The 10,239-nt window shown below is 30.4% G+C and overlaps 1 protein-coding gene and 1 pseudogene across 1 annotated transcript; one reads left to right on the forward strand and one right to left on the reverse strand.

The window, feature by feature from the left end:
* Nucleotides 1–2,631: 2,631 nt before the first annotated feature.
* LOC120116471 lies at nt 2,632–3,905 on the forward strand (annotated as a pseudogene).
* Nucleotides 3,906–7,037: 3,132 nt separating this feature from the next.
* On the reverse strand, nt 7,038–7,723 carry LOC120116556 (protein GLUTAMINE DUMPER 2-like). Its single transcript, XM_039137016.1, has one exon. The coding sequence runs from the start codon at nt 7,673–7,675 to the stop codon at nt 7,169–7,171; it is 507 nt and encodes a 168-aa protein (XP_038992947.1). The 5' UTR covers nt 7,676–7,723; the 3' UTR covers nt 7,038–7,168.
* Nucleotides 7,724–10,239: the final 2,516 nt, after the last annotated feature.

Consider the following 10,239-nt stretch of genomic DNA (forward strand, 5'->3'; position numbering starts at 1 on the left):
CAAAATCAATTTATGTGTTATATAAAAAACATATTAAAGGGTAAAGTATACAAAACGTCTTCCGCCCCGATTATAAGATATTATTTTATTAAATTCATCAATTATTAGAAGTTATAAAATGATAATTTGACTATCGAGTGTTGTTTTGTTGAGTCCCTCGACTATTAAAAGTTATAAAATGATCATTTGACTTTTCATTATGTTCCAAAAGTATTCTTTTTGGTTAAAAATCAATTATTGTATGAGCTGGATGTTAACATGATGACTGAAATGTTTTATATAAAAAACATATTAAAGGGTAAAGTATACAAAACGTCTTCTGCCCCGATTATAAGATATTATTTTATTAAATTCATCAATTATTAGAAGTTATAAAATGATAATCTGACTATCGAGTGTTGTTTTGTTGAGTCCCTCGACTATTAAAAGTTATAAAATGATCATTTGACTTTTCATTATGTTCCAAAAGTGTTCTTTTCGGTTAAAAATCAATTATTGTATGAGCTGGACGTTAACATGATGACTGAAATGTGATAGTTGTTTGAAATTTTAATATCGTAAATATTGTCAATCTTTTAACAGAAAACGACGATTTGAAACATAACGAATAGTCGGACGACCATTTTGTAACTGTTAATAGTTGAGGAACTCAAAAAGTAACACTCTATAGTCAGATAATTATTTGTAACTTTTAATAGTGGGGAGACTTAATAAAACAATATCTTATAGTCGAATACCATTTTTATACTTTACCCAACATTAAAATTATAATATGAACCTATTCTTTTTCTGTTAACATAAAGGGTAAAGTAAAAAACTGGTCCTTTGACTATAGTATAATGCTTTATTGAGTTATTTGACTATTAAAAGTTGTAAAATGGTCCCCAACTATAGGAAATTGCTTTGTTGAGTCTCTCGACTATTAAAAATTACAAAATGGTCACCCGATTATTAATTATGTTCCAAACTCATCAGTTTTTGTTAAAATTTTGACGGCAATCTGAGTTATACATTAACTCAATGACTAAGATATGATAAAATCGATCTCATAATCTCAAATGACTATCATATCTCAATCAACATGTTAACGTCTAACTCATAATCTCAAATGACTATCATATCTGAGTCAACATGTTAACATCAAACTCATGTGATCGTTAAATTTATAATGAAAAATGACGAGTTTAGAACATAATGAATAATCAAGTGACTATTTTGTAACTTTTAATAGTCGAGGGACTCAACAAAGCATTATCCTATAGTCGAGTGACTATTTGTGTACTTTACCCTAATATAATATATATATATTTATTAATCTAGAGTAAGTATAAGTCAGTATGTTCAAACATAACTCTCAACCTCTTAACATTGAATGCTCACACCTTTGACATCTATGGTGTTTGAACTTGGATACTCAAAAAATAATAATAATTCATTTACCACGTCCGCTCGATTCGTACACAAAAAAATATATTAAATTAAAAACAGAATACATAAACAAAATATGATTAAACTTTCCGTGAAGGGACTCTAATTGTGGGGCCCAAGTCGGCACAGACACACGACATCTTCTTCCAATCAAAAACATTTAAAATATCAGTAATGATTTTGTCCTAATGGCATTTACTTTGCTCGTGATGTATATCGTCCCACGTGTCGTTTCACCACTCGTCGGCATCTAAATATCCCGCCCTCTAAGTCTACTCACCCACTTGAAACTAATGTTTTTAAAATCGGATATTGAACGATGAAGTACTGATTCACTGGTTCAATCGGGGTTGAACCGGATTTTATATAAAATAATATTTTTTTAATTTTACATAATATTCAAAGCAATATTAATATATATGTAACAACTTTTTTTAAGTTTACAATATTAAAAGGTATAAAAATATCACAAGTCATAACATATATAAATTAAAAACCATAAAATCAAGTGAAACAAAATTATTCAAAACAACTATAACATAATATTTAAGGTAAAACATATTAAATAATAAATATAATTATATAACTATAAAAAAAAATTGGGGCTTAAAAAATTCATAACAAATGATGTCATTTGGTTTAATTTTTTTAAAAAATAATTCTCACATGACTAAGAATCATATAAGAGCATCCTAACTTACTTCTATAAATAATAGAGGTAATTTGACATTCAAAATCATGGAGCCTTTTGGTGAGCACATAGAGAACTATTCTTTCGCTTCAATTGAGCTCAAATTTTAGGCTTCAATCAAGCATTTAAATTTTTTTTGAATTCGAGCCTTTTCGAGTTCAAGTTTTAATATTATATTTCGAGTTCGAGTTGAACTTAATAATTTTTAGCTCGTGAGTTTTTGAGTCGAGTTGAGGTTACTTTTAAAGTTTTCGAGTTCGAGTCGAACTCAACAATACTCGAATTTGACTTAGCTCGTTGAACAAACGACGTCGTTTGGTTTAATTTTTTATAAAAGAAAAAAGTGACCCGGCGGTTTAAATCGATTTTGTAGATTTTCAGTCGGTTCACCCTAATTCTACCGATTTTCAATCGATTCTATCGGTTTTCAACCGATTCATTACAAATCAATTTTGTGAGATAACTGAATAGAACAGATCACCAATTCACAATTCAACTGATATCTAGTCCGATTTTGATAAAACTTAAGCCGAACAAACAAAATCCTCAAAATCATCCCGTACAGAACTCCACGTTTCTTCCCCAAATAAAAAAAAACTTTGAGCTCCGATGATGGAATCGGAAACGGTGAGGATATGGATGTGCGAGGTGTGCGAGCAAGCCCCAGTGGCGTTCACCTGTAAGGCGGACGCCGCCGCCCTCTGCGTCGCTTGCAACGTCGATATCCACTCCGCCAACCATCTGGCTCGTCGCCACCACCGTGTCCCTGTCGATCCTTTCCTCGACGCTTCGAATCATCAGCAAGAAGATGTGATCGGTTCATGGGCGTTGCCCAGACTCGGATCGGAAACGAATCAGGTCAAAACAGGGGATTTGCGCTTCTCCCAAACGGATCCGTTTACGGATCTCGAGTACCACGATCCGTTTCAGCTTCAACGGCAAGCCATGGACGGCGTAGTTCCGGTTCAGATCAAACCAGCAGCAGCAGCAACAATAATTCCGGTGCTCAACGATGGAATTGAAAATTATTTCCACGTTGACTTCAGCTGCCAATCTCAGTCTCTAAGCCATAGTGTACATACTCCAATCCCAATTTTATTTTTAAAAATTGAACTTGTTTAAATCGATCACTGTTGATTCGAATACGATAAACAATTTCAGGTTTCTGTTTCACCGTCGTCTTCGTTTGAATTTGGAGTAGTTTCGGACGGGAATTCCCGGTCAGATATGTCGTACCCATTGGGAGAAGCTGTGATTGATCGGAGCATAGCCGTATCGGCAGAAACCGGCAACGGCCAAGCAGCTCAATCAGGCGGAATGGACCGAGAGGCTAGGGTTTTGAGATTCAGAGAGAAGAGAAAGAAGAGGAAATTCAAGAAAACAGTTCGATACGCCGAGACAAGGCCGAGAATCAAAGGCCGTTTCGTCAAAAGAACCCAAGTTGACCACATCTATAACTCGCCTGCAGCGGCGAAGGCGGCAGCTTTTACATGCCAGCGCACTACGGCGTCGTCCCGTATTTCGAGGTCAGATGATCAAACACCAGATGTCCGGGTTTTTTTTTAATTATGGATATTGATGTAAAATTAGTGTATCGGCTGAGTTTTTGTTAGCCGTTGATCATCAGGGCAGCAGATCATAATCTGAACAAACAGACATTTGCTTTGCAGTCCTGTAAGAAAAAAACAACAATGAAGAAGTCCTTTCTCCTTTTGTCTTGAGAGGGCTTATTATGTGATTCCCTTCTGTTTGTTTGGTTAGGGAAATGTTAAATTTTAATGGGAGTGAAATTCATTTTTAGTTTGATTGGTCAAGAATATCATTGTCGGAATGTCATTCCCGGTAATCTTACATTACTAATAGTGATTTTTGGGTATATTATCGAGAATGTCATTACCTCTCTTTCTTTAGGTATTGTTGGATTACCGGCTTTTTAGACTAAAATGTTTAAAAAAAATTTCTTTCAAAAAAAATTTTCTTTTTAAAAAAATCCTTATTCTGACATTTAATAATAAAAATTTTACTAAGTTTAAATTACAAATTTATCCTTAAACTATTTTAGATTTACAAAAAAAAATATAATTAAATTTTTATATGAAGTTCAGGGATTAAAATAAAAGTTTACACTTTCATTAAACCTTTTTATATTTTTAATTTTGTAAAAAAATTATATAAATTTTATGAATTTAAATTTTTAAAGAAAATATATAAATATTTTCTAACTTGTTAAAAAAACATATATATAATAAGGATAATTTGGTCAAATATACATTCCAATAATATTTTATTCCTTTAACCAAACACGGTAATCTCACATTCCTGCTAAACCAACCAAACATAAAATACAACATTCCAGTAATCTTATTCTCACTGGTAATCTTACATCCCGTGAACCAAACACACCCTAATTAGTGATGTTTAACTTGGTTCAATATAATTAATAAAAAATGGTAAACTATGCATTAGTATCTAAATTATCAATTTTGGTATGATTTAGTACTTAAACTGTCAATTTTATTCTATTTCAGTATTTAAACTTTCATTTTTTTCAAAATCATACCTAAGGTTTAGTTTCATTTCATTTCATATTAGTACTCTGTCGTTAAAAGCTTAACACGTTTAGTATCTATCTAAATTATCAGTTTTGAGTTGTTTTAGTACTTAAACTATTAGTTTTGGTTTGTTCTATTAACTAAACTTTCAATTTTTTCAAAACATAACGTTAACTTTTGAACGGGTTACTATAATGAAATAAAAACTAAAGTTTTTATCATCAAATATTAAAATGAAACAAAATTTAAACTTTAGGTATGATTTAAAAAAATTAAAAATTTAGATATCAAAACTTATTAAAATTGTTAATTTAATTAATAAACGCCTAATTTACTCATAATTAAATTATATTCCATATATGGGCCAAAGCCCCAAACTCTCACGGTGTTCTATTCACAACCGGGCTTTTTACTTTGATTGATCAAATATGTTAAGGACTTCATGGTAGTAAAATGGGCCCAATACCCCTAGCAGGTAAATTATTTAGGGTATTAGGCCATTCTAGAATTTATTTTGAAATTACGACATTAGTTACAGTGCATGAAACTCATCATCTTGAGGTGACGAGTTTCAATAAAAATATTATTTTTAAACTTTTACCCCAATGTGATAAAAATTAATAAAATATATATGTTATTGGAACTCGACACCTCGAGGGGACGAGTTTGAGTAAAAATTATTATTTGGACAAACTCGTGACCTCGACATAACGAGTTCTTTAAATCATGTAACAAATGTCGTAGATTCAAAAATAAATTCTGAATTGGCCTAATATCATAAATAATTTATCCGCTTGGTGTATTGGGTCAATTTTGCCCTTCATGTTATGATCTCAAGTTGTTGATTTGGACCTACATTCCTTTATGTGTGTAATCTTGATCAAGCCTGTTATTAATGATTGGAGTTCATGGCTAAATTTATAAAATTATTGTTATTACAAATATAATTTATTTCCATTGAAAAATACATTATAGTGTATCTAGTAAGGGTTGGCATAGTCTAAGTTATACTGCACTTTAAAAGAGAAATTGAATTATTGAGAGTGATATTGTGAATGTGTTGCATTTTCGTTCGTTTTAGTACCTATATTTTTATTTTATTTTTAAAAACTATATATAATGTTTAGTTTTTATTTCATTTTAATACTCACCGTAAAAACTTAACGCATTTAGTACCTAAATTATCAATTTTGGTCCGTTTTGGTATCAAAACTTTTAATTTTTCAAAACTTCACGTTAAATTTTGAATGGGGTGCTAAAATGAAATGAAAACTAAAGTTTTTAACGACAATGCACTAAAATGAAACAAAAACTAAATTTTAGGTATGATTTTAAAAAAAAGTTTAAGTTATAAAACATAAAAAAATTGATAGTTTAAATACTAAACTTATAATTTACCCTTAAATTTATATATTTTTCAAATAAGTATAACAATAATTATATTAAATATATTAAAATTTAACAAATTGATGTGAAAAAAACTAGGACAGAAAGAGGAAAGTGAATTCCTTGCCCGCATCCCATTGTGTTTGGCTGGGGAATGTGGATTTCATTGAGATTCCCATGAAATGGAATCCACATTCTCTCGTTTGGTTGGTCAGGAATGTCATTCCGGTAATCTTATATTAATAGTGAATTTTTTGGGATATTATTGGGAATGTCATTATTTCCATTTCCTTAGGTATTGTTGGATTACCGGCGTTTTGGATTAAAATGCCCTTATTTTTTTTCTTTAAAAAATATACTTATTATGTCATTGAATAATAAAAATTATACGAAAGTTAAATTACAAATTTATTCTTAAACTATTTTAGATTTACAAAAAAAATCTATAATTAAAATTTTATATGAAGTTCAGGAGTTAAAATAAAATTTTACTTTTCATTAAACCTTTTTATATTTTCAATTGTAAAAAATATATATAAATTTTATGAATTTAAATTTTTTAAAGAAAATATATAAATATTTTTCAATTTGATAAAAACAGATATATAATAATGACAATTTAGTTAAATATATATTTCAATAATCTTTTATTCTTTTAACAAACAAGGTAATCTTACATTCCTACTAAACCAACCAAACACAAAATACAACATTCCAGTAATTCTATTTCTGGTAATCTTTTATTCCCACTGATAATCTTACATTCCGTGAACCAAACACCCTCAAAGGAAAAGAGAAAAAAGCCAAATAACAGAAAAACAAAAAAATATCTAAAAGCTAAAGCTATCCTGACATGTTAATAGGATTAGAAATTAAATTCTTTAAATAAAATTAGATATTCAAATTTTGTTGCTTATGAATGAAATAAATTAAGTTAGAAGGATATTTTCATCTTTATAATATTTAAGTCAATAAATCGATTAATAGATCAAAATTATGGTTATACTTAAAAAAAAAACTAAAGCTAACATCGATAGAGCATGCAATTGCAAGCCCAAAAGCTGATATACAACCCCCATCACCTTTTTCCGTTTTAATAAAAAAACAAAACTCAATCATCATCAAAGGTCCTGCCTTGACGACGATCGTTGCGCCTCCGTACTCTCACGACGATCACTGCCGCCACCGGCGTCACCGACCTGTTCATTCCCTTATCATCACTGCAGCAGCATCTCCTTTCACCGTTGTCACCAAAGGAGAAGGACCGGGTAGAAGAGCCAATGGGGGTGGCCAAGAAGGTCGGCTTCACTTGTCCCGCCATTATAACAAGAACCTTGGGTTCCATAACCGGCCTGAGCCGAGCACCGTCATCTCCGCCTTTACCTTCCCTGGCTTCCAAGTCTCCCTCGGCTTGCTCCGATGACCCGTCGTCCTCCAAATAACCCGACAGCTTCCAATAAGAACACGCGAGGATGAGAAGAGCAAAGGCTATGAGACCCAGCATGGCGGCCAACCCGCCGAATAAGTACGGTACCGGCGACTGCCAAGGCGATGGGTGAAGATTGTCCACTTCCGAATGTGTCCTCGCCGTCGCATTATACGTTTCTCTTGCTGCCATTTTTTTTGAAATAATTGAAAACAGGAAGCTTTGGTGGTTCTTTTTGGATTTTCGGTGAGTCTTTGGGGATTGCTTGTAGCTTGTGGAAGTATTTATAGAGGAAAATAAATTATGGGGTTTTATTTGGCTTATATCACAAATAAGTACTTAAGGCATACCTACTTATTTTAAGCATCTAAAGTATATTTTAGTCAAAATAAGTACCTAAAGTTATTTTTTTAGTTAAAATAGTTACCTAAGTATTTTGTGTCAAAATAGGTACCTAAACTATTCAAATTTTCATCTAAGTTCTAAAAAGGTTGATATGTAACATTAATTAAAGAATACTTTAGGTACTTAGATGTAAAAATTGAATACTTTAAGTGTCTATTTTGATTAAAAAAAATACTTTACGTACGTATTTTGCAAAAAATATAACTTTAAATATTTATTTTAATCATAAAATACTTTAGATACTTAAATGAAAAGATAATATACTTTAGGTACGTATTTGTTATATAAACCTTTTATTTTGGTTTTAGTTTTAAAGTGATTTATTTTTGTACTAAATACCGAATGGGTCCACAAAGTGGGGTCCCCACGGGAGATCTACTGCTCTTGGAATTTCCAAACGAAACAGTATAGGAAACGCGAACTTACGAAAAGAACTAGGGGTAAATTATGTATTTAGTATCTAAACTATTAATTTTAATTTTTTTAGTATCTAAACTATCAATTTTAGTTCTTTTAGTATCTAAATTTTCATATTTTTCAAATCATGTTTAATGTTTAATTTTTGTTTCATTTTAGTACTTCATTAAAAACTTAACGTTAAATTTTGAATTTTTTTTAAAAGTTTAGATACTAAAATGGATAAAAATTGATAGTTTAGGTAGTGGCGGAACTCGGTGATAGAGTTTGGGAGCCAACTTAAAACTTTAAAAAAATTTAGAAGTTTAAATTAATTTTTTCAAAATTTTTGAAGGGACCAAGTTATACTTTCTTAAAAAAAATTGGGTCTAATTAAAATTTTTGAAAAATTGAGAAACTTAATGAGATTTTTTTTCAAATTATGAGAGGGGTTCAATAAAGAACATTAAAAAAAAGCTTAATCTAAATTTTAAAAATTGTGTTGGGATTTTTTTTAATCTAAGGGTCTAAATCATAATTTTTTTGGGGATCTCTCCCCACTAGTCCCCACTATGTTCCGCCTCTGAGTTTAGGTACTAAACGCGTTAAATTTTTAACGACGTGTATTAAAATGAAACAAAAATTAAATGTTAGACATGATTTTTAAAAAATTGAAAGTTTAGATACTAAAACAATCAAAACTGGTAATTTAGGCGCTAAACGTGTAATTTGCCCAAAAATTAAACCGGATAAATTGTTCTAAGTTATTTCTTTCAATAATTTACTAAAGTATTTTTTAAAGGGTAAGATATTATTTTAATGAAATAAATATTGTAATAAATAATGGTTTATTATTGGTATACAAAGCTGATAATTTGTCTAATGAAATGTGGTGAGGTTGAGTCAGCAGTTCCGATTCCACTCAGTCAGACGTGGATTGCACCTCCAAAAATTACAAGTGACGGTCTCCTCCAAAAATTACAAGTGACGGTCTCCAAAAATTATGTTGCTTTCTGTTTTGTGGTAACAACCGTCCTTCTTATGAATTTTCATAATCCATTTTTTCTAATCATATATACAAGTAGAGTTTTCCTTTTAATTGTTAATATTTAGTGTAAATTACGTGTTTAGTATCTAAAATCAATTTTGGTCTTTCAGTACATAAATTTTTATTTTTTCAAAATCACAGCTAACATTTAGTTTTTGTTTCATTTTAGTACACCATCGTTAAAAACTTAACGGATGGGTTGACGGGGCATAGCTTCAGTGGATGGACAATCAATTCGAACGGTGGATCACGAGTCAGTCAAGTTTCAGGCCCATCGATTGTCGACGGAGATCGAAAGATGAAGAAGTCAAAGAGTCCATTGTCAATTTTAAGAGATTAAAGCATTTTTCGGTGAAACATAAATCATAATCATGTTCAGGGGTTGAAAAGGTATGGGTTGGAAAGTTTGGGCTTCATTAGCCAACGAATACAATGGCCGACAACTTTAGACGTAGTTGTTGATAGCCTATTTGACAGTTTAAGTACTAAAACAGACCAAAACTAATAGTTTATGTGCTGAACGCATAATTTTCCCTAATATTTATTATGTTTATACTTAATTAATGCTATTACATTATAAGAACTATATCATGTTTAATCCTTTTAAATTTTAAAATTATAAAACTAAATCAATGATAAAATTGTATTTTTGATTTTTAAAAATAATAAATTTTTAGTTTAATTTTTTGAGAAATATATATAATGATAAACTAAATCAATTATAAAAAATGAATTTTAATTTAAAAAAATTATAATGTAATTATATTAAAAAATATATTCGGAATTCTTGTAGTATATCTACATGTAAAACCTAATTAGCTGCCAAATTTAGATAGTGTCAATAAATGGAGCTTCATAGTTAGGTCATTAAAGTGCAAAAAAAAAAAAGGTCCTTTGGTTTTCAATA

The sequence above is a fragment of the Hibiscus syriacus genome, unplaced genomic scaffold, assembly GCF_006381635.1.
Source record: "Hibiscus syriacus cultivar Baekdansim isolate YM2019G1 unplaced genomic scaffold, ASM638163v2 tig00110299_pilon, whole genome shotgun sequence".
Classification (NCBI taxonomy): Eukaryota; Viridiplantae; Streptophyta; class Magnoliopsida; order Malvales; family Malvaceae; genus Hibiscus; species Hibiscus syriacus.